The sequence below is a fragment of the Mus caroli genome, unplaced genomic scaffold (assembly GCF_978045245.1).
Source record: "Mus caroli unplaced genomic scaffold, Mus_caroli_1 scaffold_20, whole genome shotgun sequence".
Taxonomy (NCBI): domain Eukaryota; kingdom Metazoa; phylum Chordata; class Mammalia; order Rodentia; family Muridae; genus Mus; species Mus caroli.
This window is the reverse complement of record NW_028227275.1, coordinates 15,802,785-15,816,077: the sequence shown is the minus strand read 5'-3', so window position 1 is coordinate 15,816,077 and position 13,293 is coordinate 15,802,785. Positions and strand designations below refer to the sequence as shown.

The window sequence follows — 13,293 nt, the reverse complement described above, 5'->3', positions numbered from 1 at the left end:
CCCTCCACATACCATAGTCCCTGATGCTAGAGTCTCTCTCAAAGCCAGACAGAGTCCTTAGATATTTTTTATCGTTTGCATTTCACTAGTCATCAACAGTTTTGTCCTTATCCTCAAAATAATTAATTTTTTAAAAGATTTTTTTATTTCATTTATATGAGTATCACTGTTGCTGTCTTCAGACACACCAGAAGAGGGCATCAGATCCCATTACAGATAATTGTGAACCACCATGTGGTTGCTGGGAAGAGCTCTTAACCACTGAACCATCTCTCCAGCCCCTCAAAATAATTCTTAATGGCATCCTTTGTCTGAAACATCATTTCTCCACTTCCCCTACCCTCCCTGTTGGTTGGTTGGTTATAGCAGGGTTTGCATGTAAGCTAGAAATGTGTTTCATTTCATACTCCTGGTCAGTACTCCATGTTACTTTTACATGGTACACTTAGTAAAGTCCACACATGCCATATTATTGGCTAAGCCAGTTGATGTCTGTAAGAATATATTTTCCCTTCCTGGCCCAGGCAGCAGCTGCAGAGACATTCATGGTCATTTTGAAAGCGGTATATATAATGTGTTTTCAGGGGTGAGGCCCTTAGCCTTTTAGGCCTAAACTGGAAGACAGAGCCACAAACACTTAACTCCTTTCATTTGGTGTGCTTGTCACCTGACAGTGTCATTGGAGCTTTGTCTGGAGACAACTGTTCATTGCAGAGAGAAAGGCAGAGGAGCTGCACAGGGCGACAGGAGGCTGCTGTTATCATTAAGCTGAGGCTGTTTGTCAGCTTTCCCGGACATTTGAACAGGATGCTTGAGTCATCAGGCTTTTGTTGGGAAAGCGGAATCAATTCTGCGGCCACAAGCAACCATTCTCGTCTCTCTCCTCATGCACTCCAATATACAGCCTTCTGGTTGTTTTAATAATTGAACTTTTTCACTGTACCCTTGTGGATTTTTCAGTTTCTCAAATGGAAATTTTACTTCGTTTACTTCAGACATTTGTAGACAAATCTGTATGGAAAAATGGTCAAAGAAGAGACGGAGCAACAAAGACCTTCAGGGGTCTTTTATAAATGCAGTGTTAGTTACAAGTGAAATGAATATAATGGTGGCATTAAGTATTTGGTTCAATAAATGTTGTCAGTTGCATGCTGTCATAACAGGAAGATTCCCGTGGCCCCAGTGAGCCCCACGCCCACCCCACCCCCGTACCCCCCCCCCAGCTAGTCTCCCTCCCACCCCCACGCAAAGAAGCCACTGATCTGCTTTAGAAGTAAAGTTTAGATTTGCAGCTCCCAGAGTGGCATCTGAGTGGACTCATGGGCTGGACAAGCTCACGCACGCCTGGCTTCTGTAGTCATGTGTTCTGGAACCCATCCTTGTTTTGGGTTGCTAAGCGTTTCGTTGTGTGCTTGCATTACACTTTACTATCATTCTTCTCTTGATGGATTGTGTCTTATGACACTGAAGTATTGTTAGGAAGGCAGAAACAATAGCATTAATGTGTACAACTGTGTTTTGTGCTTAGGAGATAAATATGGTAACGTCTGTCACCTTAGTTCCAAAGTAATTATATCATTTACCATTAGCAACTGTGATGTATGAGAGGCCAATTGTTCCAAATAGCCAGTCTTTTTAATTTTAGTTCATGTGGAGTAATATCTCCTGGCTGTAATTGATATGATGATTTGAAATGTTGGACATCTTATTGTCTGATTACTAACATTCCAGAAGTTTGTTTTTGTGGTGTATCCCATCTTTTGCCAGTTTATAAAAAACAAACAAAAACCCTGGTATATTCTTAATAAAGAAACAATTAGCATTATTCATCTCCTCACGATTGAGTCCTAAGACTTCTACATGTATTCTAAAACCTTTTGTTAAATACGTTTATTGCAAATATTTCCCCCAGTTTCTAACTGAAATGGCTCAAAAGATAAATACGCTTGCTGTCAACCCTGAAAATCCAAGTTCCACCCCCTCCCCCAGACTCAAAGTTGTCTTCTGACCTCCATAAACACCATGCCAAGTGCATACACACACGCACGGCACACGCGCACACACACACACACACGCACATGCACACGCACAAGCACATTCTGATTTATTTATTATTTTTATTTATTTATTTTTTAACAGATCTTGCCTGAGTTTATTTGTCAAAACAGCATAGGACCCTGGTCATCTGCAGATAGTATGTGGGGAGGTGTGTCACAGCAGTCCTTCTGTCTTCACACTGGCAGGAGCCTTTTCTATGGGGCCTTCACAGGGACCTGGGCACCATTGGGAGCCTAGGCTGGAGCTGAAGCCTGGGCCTTAGCTGGAGCTTTGGCCCCTGCCTTGGCTTCAGTTGGCAGAGCCCACAACCCTTGGCCATGTAGCTTCATATCTGCTTCCGAAGCTTGGGGTGACGAAAGCCACACAGCTGAGTTTGCGGCTGGGGCCCTTTGGCATCTGGGGCTTGATGGCCCGAGGCTTCACCAGGGCCTTGCTGGCCTCTGCGCTGGGCTCACTGCCTTTGCATTGCTGGCCTTTGCATCTTCTCCAGGCCTTTCTTGTGCTTCTTGGCAAAGTGCATGCTCCTCAGGAACTTGGGGTCAGTCCCCATAAGAGATGCGTATCTTTGTGACTGGGGTTTCTTGATGCCATTTCTGTGCCATTTGCAGGACTGGTTGTGTGTGGTGTGGTTCTTGGATTTGGCCATGTCTGCACCATAACCCGTGGCTCCCACAGCTCCTAAGACGGGAAGAGAAAGCCACATTCTGATTTGTTAAATTTCTTTCTTTTATTAAGTCTGTTGCTTTTGCAACCTCTCTCAAATTTTTCCTTGGCCCAAGGGTACAAAGACTTCTACACTTTCTTCAAGAAGTTTCATAGGGTTTTTTGTTTGTTTGTTTGTTTGTTTGTTTGGTGGTTTGGGTTTTTTTTGTTTTGTTTTGTTTTGTTTTGTTTTGTTTTGTATTTTGGTTTTTTTGAGACAGGGTTTCTCGGTGTAGCCCTGGCTGTCCTGGAACTCACTTTGTAGACCAGACTGGCCTCGAACTCAGAAATCCTCCTGCCTCTGCCTCCCGAGTACTGTGATTAAAAGCGTGCACCACCACGCCAGGCAGAAGTTTTAATAGTTTTTTTTGTTTGGTTTGGTTTTTTTTTTTTTTTTTTTTGGGGGGGGGGCGGGTTATAGACAGGGTTTCTCTGTATAGCCCTGACTGTCCTGGAATTCACTCTGTAGACCAGGCTGGCCTCAAACTCAGAAATTCACCTACCTCTGCCTCCCAAGTGCTGGGATTAAAGGTGTGCACCACCATGCTCAGCATCATGGCAAGTTCTGACACACTCTTCGTTGTTAGCTCATGGTTCTAGAGATGGGAAGGGTGACCCAGCATGGCTGTGTTCTCAGTTCAGGTGTCATAAAGCTGAGATCAGTGTGTTAACCAGCCAAGTTCTCACCTAGAAGCTCCTGGGGAAATGCTCACCCCTTACTCTTGGTAGCAGACTCTCCTTGTCATTACAGGAAAACTTAAAGGCTCTTGATATCCTCGATGCTTATCAGGAGCAGCTATTCTTTTTTTTTTGTTGTTGTTTTTTTTTTGTTTTTCGAGACAGGGTTTCTCTGTGTAGCCCTGGCTGTCCTGGAACTCACTTTGTAGACCAGGCTGGCCTCGAACTCAGAAATCCTCCTGCCTCTGCCTCCCGAGTGCTGGGATTAAAGGCGTGCGCCACCACGACCGGCTAGGAGCACCTGTTCTTAGCACTTAGAGTTGGATCAAATTCTCTCTATCACATGTCTACCTTCCTCCTCAGCACCCACCTGGGGGAAAAACAAAATCAATCTCTGGGGCTGGAGAGATGGCTCAGTGGTTACGAGCACTGACTGCTCTTCCAGAGGTCCTGAGTTCAATCCCAGCAACTACATGGTGGCTCACACCCATCTGTCATGAGATCTGATGTCCTCCTCTGATGTGTCTGAAGACAGCTACAGGGTACTCATATACATAAAATAAAATTTAAAAAGAGTATATCTCAAGAGAAAATCCTGAAGACCTCATATATTTAGATATTACCTCTCAAAAAATGTATAATTTTACATGACCAGCTTAGAACTCATAATGTAAGCCTAAACTGGCCTTGACCTTGCAATCGTTCCTCAGCTTCCTGGGCTCTGGGATTACAAGTGTGCACTCCCAGTTTCAATTCTGTAACCTCTTTTAAGGTCAACTGATTATGTCATTGTTTTAAACCTAACAGCACCTACAATAGTGTTTGATGTAAGGGAAGGTATATGTATAATAGGATTCTTTTGAAGTCTATGTCTGACTGCCCTGGAACTCAATATGTAGATAGGGCTGTCCCCAAACTCATAGAGATCCACAAGACTGGCCTGCACACCATATAGTGGCAGTCTTCATGCAATCATCGTAGAATTTTGCCTGCCGTAATAATTAATGATTTTGACTCCCTCTCTCTGTTCTTTTTTTACATTGTTATTTTTACCTTTATTTATTATGTGTGAGTGCACGCCCACACGCACTCCGCAGACCGTGTGTGGAGGTCAGAAGATAGCTTGTAGGAATTGGTTCACTCTTTCCCACGTGGATTCCAGGGATTAACCTCTGATCACCAAGCCGAGTGTCAAGCACCTTTACCTGCTAAGCCATCTCTCCAGTCCTTCTCTATTATTTTATTCTGCTTCTCTCAACAGTGCTATTTATATTATGATTGATATGCACCTCTTCAAGGAGAATACACATTCCTTATAATGCTCTGCTGGCTTTGTTCATTATTGTATTCCTAGCACCTATAACAGTGGTATATATCTTATGGGCACTCAGTAAATATTTATCAAATGCCTTAGTTACTAAAAAGTATAGCCTTTAATTTTTTGATGACCAGGAAAATAGGATTTTTGGAAAAAAAAGTTATAACTTGAGTTTATGAGTTATTAGACTTAATCTGCAAAGATACAATGAGGTCTGTAAATATTCGTTGGTCTTTCTTTGTGTAGAAAACTTATTTGACTATTTTAAAAAAAATCAGTGTAAACAATTGATTATCTACCTGTCCCTTAACTGCTATATACAAGAAACAGCAAATTAAACTTTTTGCTTGCTAGTAATGATTATATATGTCCTGCTTCCAGTTTTTAATCTGTGCGTCACCATAGATTAGGAGTGTCTGTGAACTTGTAGAAAGGGACGCTTGGTCTCCCACAGTATACCCGATTTACTCTGCTAGTTGTCAGGCTTTCCACATGATCACGGTTCACAAATGCCAAGTATAGTAAATGCAACAAGAATAATTCAGTTGCAAAGATACAAGTTAGCATACAGGCCAGGAGATTTAGACTATTTCCCTCATTTCAGTGCTTACTATTAAATGTTTCTTTCAATCCCTCCCTTCTATAGACAAAACTTGCCAATGGCACTTCCAGCATGATTGTGCCCAAGCAGCGGAAACTCTCAGCAAGCTATGAGAAGGAAAAGGAGCTGTGTGTCAAGTATTTTGAGCAGTGGTCAGAGTCTGATCAAGTGGAATTTGTAGAACACCTTATATCCCAAATGTGTCACTACCAGCATGGGCACATCAACTCCTACCTAAAACCTATGCTGCAGAGGGATTTCATAACTGCACTGCCAGGTATGTGCGCTTCCTATGAAGTCTTAGTTCATTTGCTACAGCAGTAGTGGAATTGGATCTTCTACCTTGCTCTCCCAGCTCTGCTTCTCCATAACCTCAGTCGCCTCAGATTCACTGTGTAGCCAAGACATGCCTCAAACTCAGCAGTCCTTTAGTCTCAGCACTTGGGAGGCAGAGGTAGGTAGATCTCTGTGAGTTCGAGTCCAGCCTGCTCTACAAAGTAAGTCCAGGACAGCCAGGACTCTGTTATACACAGAAACCATGTCTCTGGGGTGGGGGTGGGGGGGGGAGGATAAAGGAAACTAACTGCTGGGACTGCAAGTGTCTCACTCCTAGCTACATTTCTCTTTTGTTTGGAGGCTGGAGAGCTGGCTCAGCAGTTAAGAGCACGGGCTGTTCTTCTAGAGGACCTGAGTTCAAATTCCAGCACCCACATGGTGGCTCACAGATGTCTTTTAGTCCAGTTTCAGAGGATCCAGCAACCTTATACAGACATGCATGCAAGCAAAACACCAGTGCACATGAAATAAAAATAAATAAATTTTAAAATTATGCTTTGGTTTGATAGTTACACACCAAGTTATTAATTATACCTTCATCAAAATAAAAGAAAAACCAAACTGCAGTATTAAATTCCATTTTACTTTGTCTCCTTGTCCCTCTGCTCCGCCTTTTTGTTTAACCCATATGCAGTTCCAAAGCTAGTTTTATTTTTTGTCCATAAGTGTTACCTGACTCGAGGCCTGACTTGTTTTCTATGTTTTATTGTCAATTTCTTTCATGGACTTGGATTTGAATGTGAATTTTAGCAACAAGAAATTGTATGTTTATTTTGTTGTTGTTGTTGAGGAGACATTCTCTCCCTAGCTCAAGCTGGCTAAACCACCGAGGTCCTTGTGCGTTGGCTTCTGCCACATCCTGTAACAATGCTTACATTGTAGGAATTTTTTTTTGGGGGGGGGGTTCGAGACAGGGTTTCTCTGTATAGTCCTGGCTGTCCTGGAATTCACTTTGTAGACCAGGCTGGCCTCGAACTCAGAAATCCGCCCGCCTCTGCCTCCCGAGCGCTGGGATTAAAGGCGTGCTCCACCACCGCCTGGCTAGGAATTAATTTTAAAAACAACATTTTGTAAATCTTTTAGAAAGGTCTCGGTCCTTGCTGTGTGTATCATCCATCCGCTCCCTCCCTCCTGCCCATGCGCATGTGCACACGAGAGACCCTTGAGATGCCCTTGTTTCCTGTGGACCAAGCCAGGGTCTTGTTTGTCGAGAGCAAACACACTACTATTGACCTGTACCCCCAATCCCTGATGCAGGAGCTGTATGGGGATAGGAAGTAAACCCCGAACCTGTACAAACTAGATGAGTACTCCAGCACTAAGTAAACACCTCCAGAGTGTTCCCTCCCTTCTTTCATGGTGATCCAAAACCCTGCAAAGCCTGGAAAACAGGATGTTTTTATGTAGGCTACACTTTCACTAGGCTGTGAGTAGTTATAGTCAGAGTGAAAAAATACCAGGTCTTGTTTGAGGGTATTTTTCTGTTTTGACTGGTTTTGATGGTCATATGAAATCTAGAAAATACAAATATGTGTGTGTATATCTATATCTATATATGTACATATATAGATATATATATATGAATGATAGCTCAGCCAGTAAAATATTCACCATGCAAGCTAAGTACCCGAGTTTGATCCCCAGAGTCTATACAAGAGAGCTGAAAGAGGGGGTACATTTGTAGTCCCAGACCTAGGGAGGCAAATGTAAGCGGGTCCATGGGGCTCAGTGGCCTCCATTCACACGTATGTGAATACACACAAAATATAAAACACAATTACCCGGAATTCCACCACAGAGACCTCTTTGTTTTTCTTTTTCTTTTCTTTTTTTCTTTCTTTCTTTCTTTCTTTCTTTCTTTCTTTTTTTTTTTTTTTTTTTGGTTTTTTGAGACAGGGTTTCTCTGTATAACTCTGGCTGTCCTGGAACTCACTCTGTAGACCAGGCTGGCCTTGAACTCAGAAATCCACCTGCCTCTGCCTCCCAAGTGCTGGGATTAAAGGCGTGGGCCACCACGCCTGACTTCCTCTTCGTTTTTCTTATAAAGTTCTGATCATGTGTTTCTTTTTCTGTAGATCTGGAGTTTGTTGGGGTATTTTTTTTTCTTTTTAATTTTTCTTAATATAGTCTCCTAGTATATTTTTATTAAATGCGTTAAATTCTATTTTTCTAAGTGTGGGTTCTTTTAAATAACTTTAGTCTTATACAGTACGTTTTACAGTAGCGAACACATTATTTAACCCCTCCGTTAATAGTTTTCTGTATAAATTATACCATGGTAGACATTCTTATGCATTAATCTTCTAGACAGTCTCAGAAGAAAAACACCCAAAGTAGAATTGCTATATTAAAGAATATGGGGAGTTTCAGTGGGGTGTGGTTTTGTTTCGTTTGTGTTTATTTTGGCTTGATGGTTTTGTTTGTTGTTTTTGGGTGTTTTGGGTTTGGTGTTGGAAATTGAACCCAGGCTCACACATGCCAGACAGGCAGGGTGCCACTAACCCCCACCCCCAACCCCTTTCCACTGCCCTGAAGCAGGAGCCTTTTAAAGGGATTCACTTCCCTTTGAGGTAGGGTCTTACTGTGTAACGTGACCTGGCCTCAGACTTTACTATCCTCCTGGGATTGCAGCTGTGCGTGCGCCCTGCTCACCTAGTCTGTAAAGGGCTTTTGGCCCATGCTGCCACACTGTCCTCCATGCACACTGAACAAACCGAGCCACTTCTAGCTAGCTGTGGAAGTGAGTGCTGCCTCTCTGAATCCTTGGCAGCTATTTCTTAAAGTCTTGTTTTTCTGAACTTAAAATAAATTACCCTTTTAAATTAAATGTTTATTTGTATATTATGAATAACTACTTTTAAACTGAATTTTGCCTATATTCTTTGCTTAAATAGAATAGATTTTGTCCTCTTGTAAAATACTGGATTTTGTGTAGCCATAGGCAAGCAGTTTTCTTTATGCAATCTGAGTACACCTCTTGCTGTTGTCTTCCCAATCACTGAGACATGCTACTTTCTCAGGCTTAGGCACTAAGAATCGGGCCAGTGCTGATTGGATCAGGGTAGTGTGTCTCTGATGGCCAGGCTGTGTTGTATTAAATCGTGTCCAGTGCTTAGCAGCCACTTAAGTTTCTCAACCTACACCATCTGGCTGTGTTTAGTAAACCAAACTACTTCAAAAATTGCCTATAATCCATTAATGTAATGGTTTTGTTTGTAGTGTTAGGTGAGATTGCTTCCAGGGACTTATTGCTGGGACATTGTAAAAGATCAGGAGCAATTTGATGACAGCCATTAAAAATGTAAGAATGCCTTTTGGAAACTTGTGATGTTGTAGAAAGTTTAAATATAAAAGATTCAGGAAATATCCCATCATTGTATTTTGTATGAAGGAGTGTTTATTATCTTTAATTGGCTTATAGTCATATTCCTTTAATAAGACTTAGGTGATGGATGCCTCCATCTGCTTCTGCTTAAATATGAACATGTGATGCCAGCCACACAAGATCCATTTCAAGCTTGCTTTCCCCAGATCTGCTGGAAAATTTGACAGATAGCCATACAATTTTTATAATTAGAATAATGTTTAATAAGCATATTTGGATTGTTGCTAATGGCAGCCAAGTGTGTCTCCATATGATTCGGGGCAACATGCAAAGTAAAATGCATGCTGCCGGTCCTTCCCGTTCATGCCTGCACATAGCAGACTGAAGGAGTCCTTCCCACTGTGAGCCTTGAGAAACCTCAGGGATGACCAATTGTGACTGGCTGACCTGAGAACTTAGGACAGTAATGCCAGAAGTGTTATTAGGGTGGCCATCCTGTTTGACAGGCTCTTCTCCACCGAGGCTTTGGGGCCTATTGGGTGCTAAAGAGCTTTAATTGGGAAGTACGGTAATTTCCATCACCCGAGATCAGCCTGCCATATTTTTCCTTTGAAATGCTACCCTCATTTACTGGTAAGATTTTTTTATTCCATTTTAGGTCAGTTGTCACTTTTATAAGTTTTATAGCAGTAAAATTTGTTTTGTTTTTAGCACATGCAATCAGACTCCTTTGAACCCTAATATCCCCATGTGTCTCTCCTCTCCTGGGCCGTGTGCTCATCTCTCTCCTGAATGCCCACACGCCACATCCCAGAACAGTCTGACTTGCTGCCTCTCTCTCCCTAGTACATTTAAAGGATATTTCTTTCATTGAATAGCTTTGGAACAGCAGCAGTAATAGAACAGAATGAGAAATGGACCTAATATCAGGATTTCGGGGGGTCTGAATCACTGAGTTTGAGATGCCGTCTGTAGAACATCCCCTAGTGTTGAAATCCATATAGATAGATGTGAACTGTTTTCTGGACTCCTTTTTATTTTTAATGTCTTGGGGGGTTTGCTGGTTGTTAGCTTTAACTTCCTTATCTAACAGAAGATGGAAAATACTGTTCATTTCTGTAACCTTATGGAAAAATTATTGACACTCATTTTACCCAAGTCTCTGTTTGAGCAAAGCTGGACCACACTGGGGAGAGCGGTGTGCCTTTATCTCACGGCATGTGCTGCTCTTTTAAAGGGCTTTCTGTGAAGAATTGCTCAGCACCCGCTCTGTTCTTTTTCTGTGCTTCCTCCCCTCACTGAAGCCCGGGGTCTGGACCACATCGCTGAGAGCATTCTGTCGTACTTGGACGCCAGGTCACTGTGTGCTGCTGAGCTCGTGTGCAAGGAATGGTACCGCGTGACGTCGGACGGCATGCTGTGGAAAAAACTCATCGAGAGGATGGTCAGGACGGACTCTCTGTGGCGAGGCCTGGCAGAGCGCAGAGGCTGGTGAGCCTCCCTTTCTCTCCCTGTGGCAGTCCCAGGCCTGGCTCCTAGACACGGCCAAGTGTCAGGAGCCAGTGAGGTCACTGCGCATCATCTGTAGTCCTTGTGGAATTTATAGCTAAAAATATAAGCAAACTTGTCTGTGTACTCCGTAGCTTTTCTTCTGACCAGTCAATCATAAGATGACATGTTTTACAAAAGAAAAAAGAAAAGTGACCACCCTCCTAAATTAAAGAATTCTGCTCTCTGGACAGAAGTTAGAATTTTGCAGAAAGTCTGAGAGACAATTTTTAAGGAAGAAAAGATAGCTTCCCATCAGGTAGAAAGAACCCACTCCTGCTTCCTCCTCTTCTTCTGGGGAAGATGGAGTCACTATTCTTCACCAGAGTTCCTCTATGTAGTCCCCACCTCCAGTGTCTCATCATCATGTAATCAAAAATTAATTTTTATGCCCAAGTAGAATTAAGCTATAGCTACCAGAAAGAATGAAAAATGGAATTTAGGATAAACCATTTGTTTCTTCTTAAAACTTGTGTCTTTAGATTTGCTTGTTTAATTATGAATTCCCTAAGGCCTTGTGTAGTCAGTGGCCTGAAAGACTTCCCCAGTAGTGCTCCCTGGGCATAATGGCACTATTTCATTAAAACTTCTTGAAGATATTTTTCTTTTTAGAATTTTGCCTCAGAGTGTGTCTCTAGAATGTCACTATAAGAAAGTCAGGTATGAATAATTCATTAAATAAGTTATTAAGTATATTTGATAAAAAATGATAATAGGCATGTGTATGCCCAGTGATTGCCTTCAAAATTAACTTTTTTTTTTTCTGTTCTTTTTGGGTCTGGTGTCATACGCAACCTCAAATAGTTAAGATTACTAAAGGGAAGCTAGGTGTGGTAGTACACGGCCTGCTTTTCCAAGAAGGAGAAAGGAGGCTAGTACATATGTGACCCACTCTCCCTCTATAGTATGACCCTGTCTCAAAACAAGTGTAAAAATAGCTAAGGGCTGCAGGTGCCCTCATTGTATGTGTGTGTGTTTATGTAGGTATGTATGTATACACACACAATCTGCACACACACATATATGGCTGGCTTTGGGTCCAGTCCTCAGCACTATAAGCAAAAAAACCAAACTTTCACTTAGTTGGGTAGATGTGGTAATCCATACCTGTCATCCCAGCAGGTAGGGAAATTGAGGCAGGAAAGAAAGACAGATACATATGAATCAACTTTCCTTCACATTTTCATAAAATTACACTTGGCTCCCTTGCTTTGATGTCGTTGAAATTCGTGGATTCATGAAAGTGTTGGCCTGAGTGTCCTGGTAAGCACTTCAGAGATTTCTGTCATGTGAGCTGTTAGGAATATTTAAAAACCTTTACTCTGCAGTCCAGCTTCAGGATCCAAACACTACAACGTCCTTGCTATATGACTGTAAATCGGAGCTGACTGTTATTTCTTTCTCTTTTTTCCCTTTCAGGTTTTTTTTTTAACTTCTTTCAATGTGGGAAAATAGAAACTGCCTTTGCTTACTGACTTCATACTCTGATAGTTATCATGTGTGGCATTCAGAGACCATTATTTGCTGAATCCAAGACCAGCTTTCAAAGTGGAGCACACAGTTGCTTACTTGGGGAAATTTCAGGGTGTCTGGGAAGATTCTCTATCTCTTAGGAAAGCAAAGAAACTCTCCTCCAGATAATTCAGGCTTTAAGTCTCAATTTGAAAGACTCAATTCTTGGCTACAAAGATTTCATGCCCTGTTAAGAAAGCAGGCAGATTTCTGAGTTCGAGGCCAGCCTGGTCTACAGAGTGAGTTCCAGGACAGCCAGGTCTATACAGAGAAACCCTGTCTCGAAAAACCAAAAAAAAAAAAAAAAAGATTGGTCCTGTGAATGGTAGTAAGTTCAGCACAAACATGAACCTGCCAGGAAGGCGGGAGACAGAGCTGCGCAGCTGAGTGTGTGCAGGGCCCTGTAAGTGCAAGTGAAAATGCAGACTCTTGTTTAGGATTTGGTCCTAAACAGCGGGCTCTTTTATGTTGGATATTAAGACAGTAATAAAAAACTATCATTGAAAAGATAGTTTTTTGGACTCTTTTCAAAAAATAATTTTTGTGGTGCCTGGAATAAAGCTGAGGGCTTTGTACATGTTAGGCAATTTTTCTGCTCCTAGGTTACTTCCTAGTGCACTTTTCAGCCTTTTGAAAGAGCTGAGGTATATCCGTGCCTCTCCACCGCCTCTGAACTTCCTCCCACCCTTTGCAAGCCATTCAGCTTTTCACCCAAGTTCCCTTGTCTTTGATCAAATTGATACACTTTGATATGACTTGTTATAGTTCCATGAAGTGGTAAATACAGATGCTGTGTGCTCTGTGAATGTGCTTAGTGTCTCCAGGTAATACCAGGTGTACCTCCCTCCCGTTTCTTTTATTGTCTTTCTGTTGGGTGATAGTGGTGTTGAGAGAGGGCCTTGCTGTGTAGCCCAGCTTGCTCTCAAGCCTCCAGCCTGGCCTTCTGAGTACAGGGGCTACAGAGATTCTCCCTTACTCAGAAGGAAGAATTTAGGGTCAACTTCCTATTTCCACCCTCTCCTCTTCTTCTTGTCCTCCTTGTTCTTGTTCTTGTTCTTGTTCTTGTTCTTCTTCTTCTTCTTCTTCTTCTTCTTCTTCTTCTTCTTCTTCTTCTTCTTCTCCTTCTCCTCCTCCCCATCCCCCTCCCCCTCCCCCTCCCCCCTCTCCCTCTCTCTAAGACAGGATCTTTCTGTATAACCCTGGCTGTCTTAGAAT

The 13,293-nt window shown here is 42.3% G+C and overlaps 1 protein-coding gene across 12 annotated transcripts in view; it reads left to right on the top strand.

Moving 5' to 3' along the window:
* Btrc (beta-transducin repeat containing E3 ubiquitin protein ligase) overlaps window positions 1-13,293 on the top strand; it is a 166,711-nt gene that overhangs the window by 131,883 nt on the left and 21,535 nt on the right. For all 12 annotated transcript variants that reach the window (XM_021151576.3, XM_029472467.2, XM_021151574.3 and 9 more), the window contains 2 exons: window positions 5,403-5,634; window positions 10,323-10,509. In XM_021151576.3, coding sequence (XP_021007235.1) covers window positions 5,403-5,634; window positions 10,323-10,509 — 419 coding nt within the window. The remainder of the gene's footprint in view (window positions 1-5,402; window positions 5,635-10,322; window positions 10,510-13,293) is intronic.